Consider the following 17,740-nt stretch of genomic DNA (forward strand, 5'->3'; position numbering starts at 1 on the left):
TATTAACAGATTGCAGAATGGGTACAGTACAGTACAGCTCAATACATACAATTGTTAAGGGGATGCAGACCAGAGAAAGACTTTCGTCTTGTTTACATCAGGGTCCCCCATTTTCAATTCATCATAACATATATGACATACATGACATACAGATAGACAGTACTGCTACATCTATACATTTATGACATATCAGATTTGCAAATACAGTACTGTTTGTGATACAAAAGTGTCCAGAAAAGGAGTGTATATACATTTGGCATAGAAACTGTACATTGGAGGAGGTTGGTTGGGTGGGGTGGGGTTGGGTGGGTTGGGTGAGGGCTGTACATTGGAGGTGGGGGGGGGGTGGGGGGGGGGGTTGGGAAGGGGACACACACATTTTACACTGTACATTGGAATATTGACAAAGCCTTACTTGGTCATTTACTGTACAACTAGGTTAGGACATTTGTAGGGGCCAGTTTCGAATTGCCTTCGACATTGCTGCTAAAAGTTTTGCACTTTAAGTTCTCGTTTACCTCTATATTTACATTCACTCATACATTCACTTTTTTTTAGCTACTGTCTACATTGTATATAGTCCTGTATACTGTCCATATGTTACTTTATGTTTATAGTGTACTATATGTTACTTTGTTTATATTAGATCTTGTTTTTTATATACACCGTGGGAAGGGGGAAACACAATTTAATTTCTCTGTATGTCTTGCACATTACGAGAGGTGACAATAAAGCTGACTTTGACTTTGACTATATATACTGTATACAGTAAAAACGTTTTACAATTCATGGCACGAGTATTTGCATCTTTATACTGCAGCTGGCAATTTCACAAGTTAGAAGGCATCCAGTTATTCTTTCTACTCCAATCCTTCTTCTCAAGTGTGGAATCAATAAACTTGTCTCAGAGTCTGACAATACCTACACATATTCACGCCATTGACATAAATTTAACCACATGAAAGTCAATGGAATATACAGTATGGCTTGTGTGCCATTTGACTCTGCACAGCCCTAGCCTGCATTGGAGGACTGCTAAGCTGCAATCTGGATGCTCTGAGGGACAGGGCTGTAATGGATACAGGCCACAGGGCCTTCACTGCATGACACCTGTCACCACATCTTCCTGGCACCACGCTTGTTATCCAGAGTGCGAAACGGGAGATCTCATTTGAGCTGTCGCGTTTGTGTTCTTTCAGCGCCTGTCACCCGGGGACCTTGGCCCATGGCTCTCAGTGAGAGCATGCAGAGTAGAGGGCTTTTCCTCTCCCCTCAGGGATAACATGACAGATGTGTGTGGGTGGTGTAGGGATCATGTTATTCTCTGTCATCATAATGAAAATTTGGTTTTTGCTTCCAGCTCAGCGAATCCCACAATCTCACACAGAACAAAAAAGAAGTCAGCTCATGCTACTGCTACAGGGATTGGCCTTTGATTGTGTAACTCAGCATTCATCTCGATAACCTCTGCTTCTCCTGCTGTTTTGGTTATGGCTATTTCTGGTTTCTCATCCTCCAGGGGGAGCTCTAACACAGACACAGCACCCACAGAGGAGACCAGGCTTGTGGTACTGTAGGCCCTCTCTCTTGTGAGGGTGGGCTTGCCCAGAACGCTTTTAAGCTGTGCCCAGAAAAATGCCTGTTGCTTGACTTGCTGGGGCCACTCTAGGTAAGTCTTGGTGCTCAGCATCTTTTTTAGCTTACAGTATTTGCTGGGTAGAGAATTGGGATCCATGGGCTCCTTCACTACCAGAATGACATCGTTGAAGGTTTTGCCCATGTCTCTCTGCTGGGCAAAGTACAGCTCATAGTTGCACCACTCGCTGTTCACAAAGTGATGTGAGAGAATAAAGATAACCTGCGGACAGAGAGACATTTTTAGAAACACGTCTCAGTTTATGAACTGATTTTACTGCTCCGTTTGTGTATGCTGTCAAGTAGATTGCAGTACTGCACGTGGAGTTAAAATAGGTTTATGATAATATATAATACCACCAGAAGTAGTAGGCTATAGCAAACTACTTGACTTAAGCACAGCGCTCTTAAACTGTAAGAGGATAGTGAATATTCAGCCATATTGGTATCATATAGCACAAATACAGTATCTTATCATGCAACATTTTGTAAATCTAGCTGGAAACATAGTGTACTGTATACCTCATAATAATATATTCAGTCAAGTATTCTTTTCAGTGGTACTTATAAACCATGTAGGTACCTTACGGCTGCTCTCTATGTTCTCAATGATGTTATCGATGATCCACTTTCCTGGCATGAAGTCCCTCTCATGAATACAGAGGCGGTATGGGTTCCTGTTGTTCTCCAAGCAGGGCAGGAGCTGGTCCCTCACCCAGTCGGCGTCAGAGTGGCTGTAGGATATGAAGGCGTGATAAGCGAATATCTCGGGCTCCCCCGCCGCCCTCTGCTTGTGAGCTCTGTATTTGGCCCTGACGATCTGATAGGTGGCCTTGGTGTACCACGGAATGTCAAACAGGTAGCAGAGTAACATCAGCATCAGAACCACTGCCACGGTGGTGGCCACACAGATGACGATGACGAGTCTGATGTCGCAGGCCACGCGACTCGGGAGGTACCTGGAGACGAGCGTGTTGAGGAAGGGTTCTGGGTGGTAACACTTGTAGTTCTCAGGCCAGTCCACAAGGTTGACCATCCCCTTCGACATTGTGTCCTGGATGAAGATGTGGAGCTCACAGGTGCACTGATAAGGGTTGTTCCCCGCCCTCAGGCGCGATAGTTGAGGCATGTCTTGGAAGGTTTGTCTGCTAATGAGACCAAAGGAGTTACCGTCCAGACTCAGTAACTGCAGCAAAGGACTTTTCCAATGGGAGGGAATAAACTTTATCTTGTTCCCACTGAGAAGCAACTCTTTAAGGTTAGTTGTTTTCTGAAAGTAACTCATGTCCAATTGGTCCAGTTCACAATTGGAGAGGTCCAGATAGAGCATTGTGGTGGGAAGACACTGGAGACCTTCGCTCACAAACCGATTGTCGTGAGCGATTACCCGAGTGATGTTCTGCCTCCAGACACAGCCCAGGCTTGTTTCAGCCGAGCCGAGCCTGTTGTTGCTTATATCTATTACCTCCAGCTTTTGGAACTCCTCGGTCAAAGACGCTATGTTTTTCAGACTAGTCAGATCGTTGGTGCTCAGGTTGAAGGTGCGGAGAACGGGCATGGTGTCCTTGTAATCACACAGCTGGTTGTAGAGGAAGGAGTCCTCCAGACGATTGTTGGAGACATCCAGGAACTCCAAGGCCCTCATCTCTACCCAAGCGTCACACGGCACAGCATTGAAATACACATACTTGATCGACAGTTGCCGGATTTTGTTGAGCCAGGTGAAACGCCAGTCAAATCGCAACACGTCAGGATTACTGATGTACCTAGAAGAAATGATTGAAATTAGATTTTAAGTTGTCTCAAAGGAACACACCACCCTTATGGGAAATGCACATACCGTCTTCTCTGGGTATAGAGTCGGACAAGAAGATAGATAGATACCAATTTCTTCCCTGTGCGTTCAGTAGAAAGCTATCCTGCTGCAGCAAGGAAATTGGTATCTATCTTCTATTTGACTCTGGAGAAGACAGTAGCATTTCCCATAATGTTGCCATGTACGTTAAGTGCATAAGAAAAGCAAATAGTGCCCTGTATAGTATATACTGTATGGCTTGTACTACAATGAAAGACACAGAATGTTTGGAGAGTAACAACTCATGGTTACACGTCGCTATGTATGTGTTTATTACTGGTCACGGTCTATTTATATTATAAGAATTATAAGAGGAGGATGGGTCAGTATCATCATAGAAACATTTGAAAACGGCTTCCCCATTACCAGTGGCAGACAAATCGCATTGTAAGAAGTAGCATTGTGTCCCAATGCTAAACTTGTGTGATAACATTGTGGCCCATCCTCTTCTTCTAATCCTATGTCACAGCTAGGGTCTCATACCCAGACTCTTGTATTAACATCAAGAATCAATCATTAACAAAAAGCTATCTAAAAGCTGCACAGAATAGGCATTTCAACGTCATGGCATGATTGAAAACCCAAATGATTTTGACTGGTCACATGTTGGGTGTTCAGGGACATACTGGAAACAACAAACCACCCAGAAACTCTCATTAAATGTGCTATAGATAACATTCAGCCACTAGATGTCGTACTATACCACTAGCATGTAATTTATCCAATCAGGTGCATTCCACATGGGGAATGGGAAGTGGGAAGTGGATGCCTGCACCATATAAACAACAACTTTCATTTTGGACCTGCAAACATATTTTCAATGATAAATTCATTAACTCAATCAGCGCCAGAGGTCGCTGTTTACCGTGTGGTAAGAAGGCCACCGCTTTAAAGAATAGGAATACATGGCGGTGTTTGCAGGGCTCAAACTATATTAAATATCATAGCTATGGACATAATACTATTGCCCATTTGACATCGAGTATCTATCGTTCAATTTGTGAAAAAGAAATAATCGCTTCATCCATACGTTCCCGCTTTATACCGTGGTGAATATGAGTATAGTTTTAGAGTAATCCTGTCTAATCCCAGAAAACAACGCTATGCAGCGTTTAGTGCATTTCACTCAAAACCGTGCAGTTTCTCGCCTGTATCAACAATCAATCTGAAATCAACGCTATATTATCGGTATTATGTTTCATCATGAATGCATGAAAGGGTGGGGGGGGGGGGGTCGTTTTTCCATGCTTTGATCGCCACCAATGGAATACGTTACACACACACATTACACACATACGGTCGGATCGCTGTGAATGGATTCTTGGATCAATGCAAGAGTGATACCATATAGCCCTTACCTTGACTAGGATGTACTCCAAAAAGAATATTCCAATTATCTGATCGCCATTCCAAGTATTGATGTCGATCGTGTTGCCAACATAATCCACCAAAGAACATGAACCGAGAGTGCTTGATTCTCCTCAATCCATGCATTATAAACGCTTGTCCTGCCCGACAAGGAAAACCCGGACCGGACTTTTTAGATTGACGCACAGCCCAAGCCAGAGAGTTTCCAAGGATGTGCAATACCGGCCACAAGGTGGCAGGCAGCAGTATTGGACGTTTGCGATCTCAGACTCATTCCCAATGATAACACAGGCTCCCTCGATGGATTATGAATGGGAATATCGAATAAAAGAAATAACGATAGAAAACCCGACTTTTCTCGGGTTTGGCGCTCAACCGTCGGTGAGTTAACCCGACTTTATTCGTGAGTGGCGTCCAATGAGTTAATCAATAATTTGTTGGGGGAAAAGCAATACTTTTATTCCACACCTTTCTAAAAGCTGTGTGGATGTATTATATATGGCCGTATATATATACATGGTACAGTATATATATACATGGTACATACAGATATAGTATGATATATATACATATATCAGTGATAATTCACTGCAAAATTTCAGCAAATGGAGGCAAAGAGCTCACACTTACATTTTTACATTACATTACACTTTACATTTAATCGAATCCAGTATTGAATCATGCTTTTTGAATCCACATCCTTTCAAATCCCTATAAAATCTTTTTAGGTAATTGACAAAATCATACATAACTTGATATTGAAAGAGGGGTTGAGGTTGAAGGGAGTTGTAAAAGAGAGAGGGGGAAACTTTGATGCAAGGATTTGGAACCAGTTCCAATACGGAACAGACTAGCAGAACCCAACACACGGCCAATAACCTTGGGGTATACATCAAAACTGTTTTCTATTGGGCTATGGGATATACATCAAAACTGGTTTCTATTGGGCTATGGGATATACATCAAAACTGTTTTCTATTGGGCTATGGGATGTAAATGTGTCTCTTCCACCATAGCTACTAGAAAAAAGGACATTCCAAATATTCTGTCTCAGGCCTGTATTTCTTCCCTAAAGACCCCAGCTTATTAAAGTAATAAAGAACTCACACTTCCTGCATTTCAAAGTCATTAAAGTAAGTATGCATGAAGCCATGAAGCTAAAGACACTTACCAAAGATCCAACTTATCCAATGTTAGGTCTGTAATGCTGGAACCTGCACCACTATCTATGAAGGTGGGTGAGCGAGCAAAGTCGATGTATTGAAGTTTCAGCCGTTTAATTTGGGCACCTTCTATGTTCATCAAAGCCATCCTCAGGAGATTCTCATTGAATTTTCCCCTGTGAAAGATGAGCTGTTGGACTGTAATATCTCTTAAACCTTGGAAAATATCCTCAACTCCCATGTAGTACATGAACTCAAAGAGATTACGGAATTGAATGACACTGAAAGTCTTGTGGGCCAGGTCACGGAGCATAGAAGGTAGAGCGTCTGATCTCTGATCTATGGCCATATCGAAGCCCATCTGATGTGTCTGGATGACCTCTAGACTACCAGGTTCATAGTAACTTAGATTGGATGAACACTTTATAGCGAAACCCTGTAATTTTATGTTCTTCAAGGGTTGGAAGTCCCCTCTCTTTAGACCCATTACAAGAGGGCCGCCCATGGACAGGACTTGTAGTTGGACAAATGTAGAGAAGACGCCAGCCAAAGTGGCATGTTTATAAAGGTTATTTGACATATAGAGCTGCTTTAGGTTTGAGAGGGGCGTCAAAGCTGTGGCAGGAATTTCCTGGAGGGAGTTGTTGAAGATGTCGAGATGCTCCAGGAGTGGGTTATTCTTAAAGGCATCATCATCGATGTGGGAAATCTTATTGAACGGCAGCAGAAGGACACGGAGGTGAGGGAGGCTGTGGAAGTCGTCGGCACCGACAGCCTGGAGTTTGTTGTAAGAGAGATCTAGATCTTGCAGTGTGGATGGAAGTAGTCTCCATGGGACATCATCAAGTTGTTGTCCAAGGCAGTCTGCAGAGCGGCCAGAGTTGTAGATGCGACAGGGCCCTGCCTCAAGGCTTGTGGTGGGAGGTGATGATGATGGAGTTGGTGTTGGAGAGGCGAGTACTCCCAGGAGCAGGGTACTAAGACTCACCAACTTCCAAATCATTATGACAGACCTGTAAAGGCATGGAAAAACGAGATCACATTTAGCCTGTTATTCATACCCTGTCTTCTGATTTTTGTTTATATGTTTCAATTTTGATTGCAGCATTAAAGTTTATTGACTCTGCCTCAATGAAAGTGTTAAAGTTGGCATTGTAGTGGCCGCTTGTCATTCCCTAATAAATTGACAATGCGCCACGATGCACCTACTTAGATGTTCTTCTACTCGGGTAACAAAAGAAGTTGTGGATGTTGACAGAGTTGAATGTCCAGGCTGCAGCTGATGTAGTTTGTAAGGTTATTATCCAAAGAAAATTATGGTTGAGAACAGAACAGTTTGCGTCTTCCCTATTGCTCCGGTAGGAAACATTTTCTCTCAGCAGGTGCATAACATTCCTCTAATTACAGTGCCTATTATACTAAGAAGTGGTGTGCCCCTAGTGGTGTGCCCCTAATATTCAAAACATAAATGCAATACTATTACCATAAACAACACAACTTCCAATATATGATGGTTTTGGCTTCTACAGGCATGGTAAAATACCCACAAAAGGGAAGTGATTACCAACCTGTAACGTTCTGCCTGAGTTGCTTCTCTCTCTCTCTCTCTCTCTCTCTCTCTCTCTCTCTCTCTCTCTCTCTCTATCTCTCTCTCTCTCTCGCTCTCTTGCTCTCTTGCTCTCTCTCTCTCTCTCTCTCTCTCTCTCTCTCTCTCTCTCTCTCTCTCTCTCTTGCTCTCTCTCTCCCTCTGTCTTAATGCAATGCTAAATGAGGAAGCGACAGAGTCTAATATTTCAAAAGACAGTAAATCCTGGCAAACAGCTGATGCAACATCTTGGTTGTCATATCTCTAGGTCTAGGAGATGAAACCTAGTGCTTAACACAGCTTCAAATGGTGGAAGATTATTATTTAAATATTATTAGGTTTTATATTGTATATTGTAAAGGTATTTGGAGGTATGTACCTCTCCTCACATAGTATTCCCTTCATCTGATTTCTGTAAGAAGATAGAGGAGGACATGCCAAATAAAGTATGTTGGTCTACATTTTATTTAAGTGGCATGCACTCTCCTTGGTGCCCAGCCCATATGGACTTACAAGACACTATACACAATGATCAAAGATAAATAAAAAAAATATTGTATATCTGTATACATACAGAACACATCACATACCTGACTGTACAGAACATTGAATCATACATATTAACAAAGCAATCCTAATACCTCTAGTACATTTTGAGTGCATTTGTAAACAAGTTGTAAAATCCCAGTTGTAAATATTTGATTATACCAGTTAAAAAGACATCTACCTCTTTACTTTGTGGCTCCCCAACTGTAAATGGCACATGCGCTAATCTGCACTTACCCTCTCAAGACTAGCTTTCTGCTCAAGGCTGTTGAGTGGAATCTTTAAACTCCTCATTTAAGCCTTTATACTGTCAATTCAAGGTTACACAATGTTGTGGCACACGTGGGCCCGTCACGTGTTAGACTTTAGACGTCATTGTTCCTGCGAAGAAACAATACATACAACAACAGCACACAGTAAAAATAGGACACAGGCAGGCCTGTTCAGCAAGACCTATTGTTTATAACCAGGTTAAGCAAACTGGGTTAGTAGACATGTATGCGACGTGGACGCGACCAGAGTAAATATGGCAGAGATATCGTTTCCTTAGTTATCCTCAGATTGCAGTATGAGCTGTTCATCTGTAACAAATTGGCCAATGACCAGAATATGTTATTATGACAATGGTAATAAATAAACTGTGTTTGCTGCCTGTGTTAAAGCTAAATTAAATTCACAAGGCAGGGTTTCTTCAGGGCAACGGAAATACAGTATAGCTGAAAAGATTATATTGGTATTCAATGATTGTAAATGTGATGGACCTGGGGGAGTTTTATAATCCAACGCAAACAGTGCATATGCCTGCATACATAATATAGATGGCCTGTTGTAGTGCCACATTTCCCTCAAGATGATTAAAGTATTTATATTCTATTCTATTCTATTCTATTCTATTCTATTCTATTCTATTCTATTCTATTCTATTCTATTAGACTTTGCATACAAAGTACAATGATGCTTACAACCAGTGACAAATCTTAAGGCACAGTGATACACAGTTTCCAGCAACTGCAAACATTAGGCAAAAGCACCCATGTACAACACATCATAGTCTAGCAGAGGCAAGAAGGTTGACAATGCAATGTATTTCCTAGCTCTAAAGGAGAAGTCGGATTTATTTCTAACTTCACCTTGAGCCTGGAGACCAGATTTGCTATTTGAGATTTAAAAGATAACTGGCGATCAATAAGAAAGTACTTGCTTGGGACTAATTCAATGTCTTATCCTTGGAAAGTTAAAATGTTAGGAAGATTTGGTGGTAACTCACTTGTATTTGAGAACAACATGTGTTTAGTTTTGTCTTTTTTTTTTTGAATTTTTTTTTTTTGAATTTTTTTGACAAGACAAACATTAACAGTAAATATCTCAATAAATCACAGGAATATACATTCCTGTATTTGAATCAATAAATGTAGGTTACGAGATATATACATAATCCCCATTATACAATACAGTACATTATGCTCTTCCTCGTTCTTCTTCCCCCCCCTCAGGACCCCCCTTGGATAATCCATCCATTATTCGTTTCTAACCAGAGATTACAATTCATATGCTAACCTTTATTCTCTCCACCACGTCTAACCAGATTGCAATGCTGGCTTCATTGACACCTAAAATTCTTGCTGTAGATATCTCTAAATAAATCACATCGAGATAGGTAAGAACCCATACCTTCCGGCACATTCTATCCGGTTGAATCCATTGTGATGCTATCAACTTTTTAGCAGCCGTAAGAAAACAAAATTAGTCTCTTTAGCTGTATAGAGGCTGCTAACTGCGAAACATCATTCAACAACAATACAGGAGGCATTACAGGTATGTTCAGAAATAAAAATTCTGATAATTGCGTAGTGACTTCTTCCCAGAATATCTTAACAGGGGGGCATTCCCAATACATATGCATAAATGTACCTATATCACCTCTGACACAAGGAGCATAGAGAGTCTTGTTTAAGCCCCATTCGGTTCAATCTTATAGGTGTCAGGTAAGTCCTATGAATATAATTAAGATTAATCTGTTGATGGTCCGGGTTGCGTGACGCTAGTCGAACGTTTGCCCAGACTTCTTGCCAATCAAAATCTACTTTCAAGTCTGGTATATCCCTCCTCCAAACTGAGTCTAGGGGAAGGATTCCATACGAAGACGTTAGTAAGTGATGATAAAAGTCAGATACGAAGCCTCTCGATGTCTCCCTTTCATAGAAGAATTTGTGATATCTGTGGTACTCAAGTGGTATCTTTAATGGGACTCCATGAGCCTTCAAAGTAGCTAATAACTGTATATAGAAATAATAAGTGGAGCTGGTGAGGTTAAATTTGTTCTGAATTTCATGATAGCTACAGAAACCCCGTTCGTTGAATATATCTCCCAATGTATGTATGCCTTGCTTTTCCCATTTGAGATATCTGATAGGTCGTTGTGCAATAAGGAGTGCATTGTTATTAAATATGGGAGAATGGCTATGCCATTTGTGTTGGTTAGTAAATTTTTTCTGTGTGTCACGCCATATCCGAATCACATGTGTTATAAGAGGGCCAAATTTCAAGTCGCATTGCTTAATTGATAATTTGATGTATACTATATCCTGCAATCTATGTGGTGCCACTATGTTTTCTTCTAATGTTCTCCAGGATACAGATGCTTGAGGATCAAACCAGGTGCTCAGTGGTCTTAAAGAGAACGCTTTAAAATAGTGGTAGAAGTCTGGGAATGCTAAACCTCCGTCGGCTTTGTTTCTCTGTGCAGTGGATCTTTTTTTTCGTGGAGGTTTGTTATTCCAAAAAAATCTATATGCGGTGGAGTGTAATTTTTTCCAGTAATCAGCAGGAGGGGGTAACGGTAACATTGAGCTAAAGAAGTTGATTCTAGGTAAAACATCCATCTTAACTATTGATATTTGTGATAGTGTTTAGTTTTGTCTGTATTTAATACCAATTTTAGTTTCCGCAGGCAGGACTGAACAACATTAAACCAACAACATCAAATGCAGCATGTAATAAATCAATGGCCTGTACAACAGATGACAAACAATAATAAATAATAGTATTGTTAGTAGGAAAATGGTACATAACATTTGATACGGAGAACTATATTTGTCCTGACACAGAACACATTGCATTCTAGCAGACAAATAGTTAGCAAACCAAGATGCTGCTTGCTCAGACACTCCAATGTGTTGGAGCATATTCACTAATTTGCTATGATCAACTATATCAAATGCTTTCGACAAGTCAATAAATGGTGCTAAATAAATAGTGATAAAAGTTTTAAAAATCGCTATTGGAACAATACAGAGATTAGTAACGTTCTCTTAGTATCAATATTGTGCTGTCAGATGTTTGTACAGTAGGTTAAGTATTTAGTATTTGACGAGACATTTAACATCCATTTTGCAGATGCCGTCTGTTTATCAACAAGGAAATGGGCATGTGAAATGCATATTATAAGCTGATAAATCTAGTGATCTATGCACATAAGCAATTATTTCCCCCAGCTAATATCTTAGTTACAAGAAGATTGTGTAAGCTAAGCAGGTGAAGTGTTTGCAGGTTAAGTATTAAATAATTCATTAATTAAATGATTTAAATTGCCTATTACTCTGCCACTGTAAGCAGGGTTGCGATTGTAAGTGCAGTATTTCCAAAACGCAGCATTGATAGGGATAAAATAGGATAGGACTAATACCTTTAATCACTTTAATTTCATGGTGGAGCCTATTCCTCGAGATGAAAAGAGCCAATAATTCAACAACAACCGCATGGCAATAATTTGGAACCCAGCTAGGGTGCAGAGAATATTGCACTCCAAACAATGTTTTATTGGCTCTGTGAAGTAAGCTATGAATGTAAAAGGAAAGGAACATTTCAAGGAAAGAAAACACCTTCCATTATATTGCCAATTAAGTACAATAAGAAGGGATGTGATTGGTTCTACTGTTTCAACAGACATGTCATATTCAGGATGTATTGTTATTAGGTAATAATTTATGTAATATCAGACCAATAACGACAATTCAATTCACATTGATTTGCATCAGGTTGTTCAATAAACTTAATAGGAGTGATGTCAACTTGATTTAAAATTATCAACCTTATAATTTACAGCAGTTTGAGCAGGGCTCTAGACTATTAAGGACCTTATCAGGGCTTTAGGCTGTGAGTACAATTTCTCTTAAAACCTTATTCTCTGTGTCAGAGGAGACTGAAGAGGCACGTCTTCAGTCGACTCTCAGGTGAAATCTGCCATCCAAATGTAAGAGAAAACCAAACCATGCAATTTATTTTACCATTTTTGTATGCAGTCAAAAAAGGTCATACTCTTTGGGAATAACATACATACAGTACAGCCAACGTTTACACAGTCAAATAAATTACAAATTGTGCTTTTTTAAATGCACTGCAAAATTTGCAAGGAGTTCAGATAAGATTTCACTGGTTTTCATTAGGGATGCTCGATATTGGCTTTTTTACCGATACCGATATACCGATATTGTCCAACTCTTCATTTCCGATACCAATATCAACCGATATCAACCGATACCGATATATGCAGGGTAATAATATCGGACATCCCTAGTTTTCATTATGGTTATTACAGAAGTACGTAGGTAAAACACCTTTTAATTAAGGCAAAGTGGGGTTTAGCCTCTGGTATTAGACTGATGACAGACTGAGACATTTCTCTGTAGAAGCAGGGCCTGTGGCAGATATGACCAAGAGCGGTTGCTAGGGTGACGAGATAGGAGCCTGGCAGCCAAGGTCAACCACAGAAGCGAGCCTTCACTTAGTAGCGTGTCTCAGGGAGACGTCAACATTCAGTTAAGAGATAGCCGGGAGTGCAGTAGCAGCGTCTCTTTGGGTCAGGGGTGACGAGCTGCTGAGAGACAGAGAGACGGCCGTTGCTAGGGGGACGGGATAGCCAAAACAACGCAAGAGAGTTAGATTCAAGAGAAACATTGTGCGAGAGACAGAGAGACTTTAGTTCTGTTAGTTCTTCCGGTAGGGAGCCAGAAGGGTTTTGGACAGCGAGCGAGACGGACCGACACCAGGGATGGGGAGGGGGAGGGAGACCACGAGGTAGAGAGATAGCTAGCGGCTAACAGACAGGCCTCAGAACCAGATAGAATAGACAGATAGAATCTATGAATCTAGTTTCTTATACCACTAAAGACTTTCAATTGGTTTCATTCTGTACGAGATGCTATGTTTATGGAAATAAACATTGTGCTGATATGAGACGACGACTCCAGTACATGATTTTGTCCAGATGCATTAACGGGGACAGTGTTACAGCCAGTAACATTGCCTCAACAAACAACAAACAAACACAATGCAGAGACTTCACAGAAGGTGATAAGAATCAACGGGGAGGCTGTAAACACAATTATCTAACAGAGGGGTTCTCAAACTTTTTTATACCACGACCCCATTTTATTTAGGATTGTTTTTGGTGACCCCACACTTAATGTATAGCGTAATTTCAACGTGGAAATAAGGAATATCAAAATAAAAGCACACGTTGTTGAACTTGATCATGCATATTTATTTCTGTATACACATTTATAAAACGAGACATAATTAGCCAAAATATGTTGCCAGAACATGAAAAGAAAATGCGTTCACGTGCGCTTTGGAGGAGATCCGCTTCTACTCTGAAAATCCGTCCTCACAGAGGTATGTTGACAAGAAGGGGACACGGTTTCTTAGCGCAGCATTACACAACACTGGGTACTCGTTCCGGACTGATATCCAGAACTTTGCGAGGGCCTGTCCAGTGAACTTGACTTTCAGTAGCTTGTCACACGAAAGATGAATTACCCCAAAATCTCAGCTGATTAACCTGGAGTGTCACTAACAGAGTTTCGTAATCCAGCTCATTATCAGCACATTTCTCTGCCAATGGGTTGTTTTTGTCTGCAAGGAAAATCTCCGCTTCTTCTCTGTGTTAAAAAAGGTGATTTAATACTCTGCCTAGAGATAGCCACCTCACTTCATTGTGGTATAGCAGCTGGTCGTTAAAATCAGCGGCAAGATCATTGGGAAGGACCAGGAGCCACTCAGCAGCATCCACAATAAAAGTTGTTATTATTAATGAGACGATGAGCTGTATGTGTGTGTCGCTGGAATTTCCCCAAGGGGATTAATAAAGGAATATCTTATCTTATCTTATCTTATCTTAAACAGACAGTTAAAAAGGCCTCCCAAATAGTTGAGGACAACACACACACTCTTCACACCCATTACAAACTAATGCCCTCAGGCCGTCGATACAGAGCTTCATCATTAAACAAAAGGGGCTTAGGTAGCTTCGTGCCAACCTCCATCAGACTGTTGAACACCTAGGTCTGGTGGAAGCCGGACTGCCCCCCCCAAGGACTTTGGACTACTTAAAATAGACTCCCCCTTCCACCTGATGGACATATATCACCTGTACTACTATTATTTATTATTTATATACACATAGAACTGCTCCACATGTATTTTAATATATCATGCTTTAAGTACTGTAGTTTTAATGTAGTTGGTGTTTTTTTATATAGTGGTCTTTTTACTGTAGTTTTAACGAAGCTGGTGTTTTTTTTTTATAGTGGTGAGTGTCTATGTATTGTGACTGTATGTTTGTATTTTAACCACTGCACAAATTAAATTCCGAAAGGAAAATAAAGTAATTTGAAGTTGAAGTTGAAGTTATGTGCAGAGCCCATTTCATCGCGACCAACCGGCACAGCTTCTGACAACAAACCTATCCAGGTTACACACAAAAGACCAGATCCCCGGCCCCCTCCCGCGATTATACAGGACGTAGTCGGATGTGTATTGGAATACTGTGTCGGCCTCCGTTGATGAAAGGTCGAGACATGGCAAATACATTGATTGATTGATTGATTGAAAATTGTATTAACAGATTGCCGAATGGGTACAGTACAGTACAGCTCAATACACACAATTGTTAAGGGGATGCAGACCAGAGAAAGACTTTCGTCTTGTTTACATCAGGGTCCCCCATTTTCAATTCATAATAAATTGTAAGTAAGGGTGCAATTAGCATCGTGCAATCCATTCTTTGTGGATCTAGCCCACAGTTTTCCCGAAAGTAGGCGTGGCCGTGAAAGAAAAAGTGCCCGGATGTGCTGGTTGTATTTAGTTACCCATATTCTCCCCCAGAAGAAAGACAATGCTGCCATACGAAGGCAACATATATATACCTCTCACACATTCTGGTTTTCCTCTCCCGTTCACCAGTAATGTTGTCTGTTAATTAAACTGCATGTGGGGTGAGAGGTAACGTGGCTCTTTACAGGAGGGTTATATGTTAAATCTATAAATTACCAGATGTTGCAATTTCATGGTGACATCGGGTGACCTGATCTGCAATGCTAAGCTAGTTTTGGCTTCTATCTACGTCTGCCTTTACACTGCCGCTTCAAAACCCCAAAATGGAAATTTACCAACACACTTCTCTCTTTCTAACATATGCACACACATACACTATCTCTCCCCTCTCTCTTTCTCTTTGTCTCTCTTCCTATCCCGCACACACACACACACACACACACACACACACACACACACACACACACACACACACACACACACACACACACACACACACACACACACACACACACACACACACACACACACACACACACAGTCGCATAGCTTTCACTCCCGACATATCTATCTACACACACTACCCCCCCCCCCCACCCTCTTGCTTCCTTTCTATTACACACAAACCCATACACACAGCCTTTAACTTGTGCACACACATAGCCTTCTATCTACGTCATTCCCTTATACGTCATTGCCCGTCATATCTATAACTCATATTATGTATGTCAATGCTCCACTCATTTGATGTACTATCATGTATAAATACGATTTATTAATAGTCTATTCAATTTCCTATAGCCACAGGAGATCCGGAGCCCTGCCGGAAATGCGACACACGTGATTGGTCAATGTCAACACGTACCTCTTACATGTTGGCATACAGACAATTTTACAATAAACTGAGAGACAATCTGGGGGGAAAAACACAACCTAAAGACAATGTGACGAGGGGAGGGTTTGTTTTTCAAATAGAACATTTTCAAAGGTTTGTTCATTTTGCACCCTAAAGATAAGTCAGAAATCTCCCCCAGCATATTTAGAAACCAACAGACAACTGACCGGATCCACTGCCTTTCTAACAATGACTTCTTTAAACTTCTTTCTTTTTTACCTTGGTGCTGCTTATATCAACAGAAAAGATTCAACCTGAAACGTCACTCCCTGTGCCATTGGCAGAGAGTCAACTATGTAACTGGAAATGCTTCATCATGGGTGACTGAGCACAACCACTCTCATTGTCTAAGAACATGCTCATGTGTGAGAGAGAGAGAAGACTTTTCACTTCTTATCTCTAGGGTTGGACTGATTTTTGGATCCGATACTGATTTAGATTTGGAGCGTAAATACTGTAGCTGATAACCGATATAACTAACCAATCTTTTTCTATTTGGAAAAATATCTGAGGATTTAACCTCAAACAGCAAAATCGCACAAACATAAATCTGCTTAAAACAAGAACAATGTTTGGTATATGAACATGTGGGGAGTTCTATCGGTAGGCCCCACCTTTGCTGATAACAATATATCGCTAAATGAGAGAAAAGGATAAATGGCTTTTCATCATATAGAATAGAATAGAAATACTTTTATTATCCTGAGGGAAATTTTACACTGCAAATCGCTCAACATTAAACATTTAGACAGAACAAGTCACAAATAAGAATAACAAAACAAATTGCCTAAGAATAAGAATAGAATAAAATAGAATAAAAATAGAATAAAATATACAGTAAATAAATATAGTAAAAATATACTGAAGTCTACAGTAGGTGTAATATTGCACAGTGCTGTTTCAAAAGTAAGAGTCCAGGAAGATGGTAACTGTCACTCTGTGCTCAGGATGGCTGTTGGAATGAAGGACTTCCTGTGCCATTCAGTGCTACATCTTGGGAGTCTTAGTCTAGCACTGAACATGTTCCTCCTGTCAGCCAAGTCTGTGTATAGTGGGTGGGAGGGGTTTTCCCTGATGGCCTGGAGCATAGCAAGGCTCCTCCTCTCCGCCACCCTTGCTAGAGAGTCCAGCTCCACCCCAACCACGCTACTGGCCTTCCTGACCAGCTTATCCAGCCTGTTTGTGTCCCCTGCTCTCAGTCCGCTGCCCCAGCAGGTCACAGCGTACAAGAAGGCGCCCGCCACCACCGACTCATAGAACATCCTCAACATCCTTGTACAGACATTGAAGGATCTCAGCCTTCTGAGGAAGTAGAGTCGGCTCTGGCCCTTCTTGTACAGTGCCTCTGCGTGTTTTGACCCGTTCAGTTTGTTGTCGATGTGCACACAGAGGTATTTGTACTCCTCAACCATGTCCACATCGACTCCCCTGATGGAAACGGGGGTCACAGGTGCACTCCTCCTCCTCCCCAGCTCCACCACCAGTTCCCTGGTCTTTGCCACATTTAGCTGCAGGTGGTTTTTATCGCACCATGTGACGAAGTCCACTACCAGTTCTTGGTATTCCCTCTCGTCACCGTC

At 41.1% G+C, this 17,740-nt stretch overlaps 1 protein-coding gene across 1 annotated transcript; it reads right to left on the reverse strand.

The window, feature by feature from the left end:
- Positions 1-237: 237 nt before the first annotated feature.
- Positions 238-7,024, reverse strand: tlr18 (toll-like receptor 18; the record flags this gene model as incomplete). Its single annotated transcript, XM_084335734.1, has 3 exons — positions 238-1,858; positions 2,219-3,401; positions 6,030-7,024. 3 exons carry the CDS (start codon positions 7,022-7,024, stop codon positions 1,406-1,408), a joined length of 2,631 nt encoding a protein of 876 aa, XP_084191860.1. The 3' UTR covers positions 238-1,405.
- Positions 7,025-17,740: the final 10,716 nt, after the last annotated feature.

Source organism: Notolepis coatsorum (genome assembly GCF_963971535.1).
Source record: "Notolepis coatsorum genome assembly, chromosome: 19".
NCBI lineage: Eukaryota > Metazoa > Chordata > Actinopteri > Aulopiformes > Paralepididae > Notolepis > Notolepis coatsorum.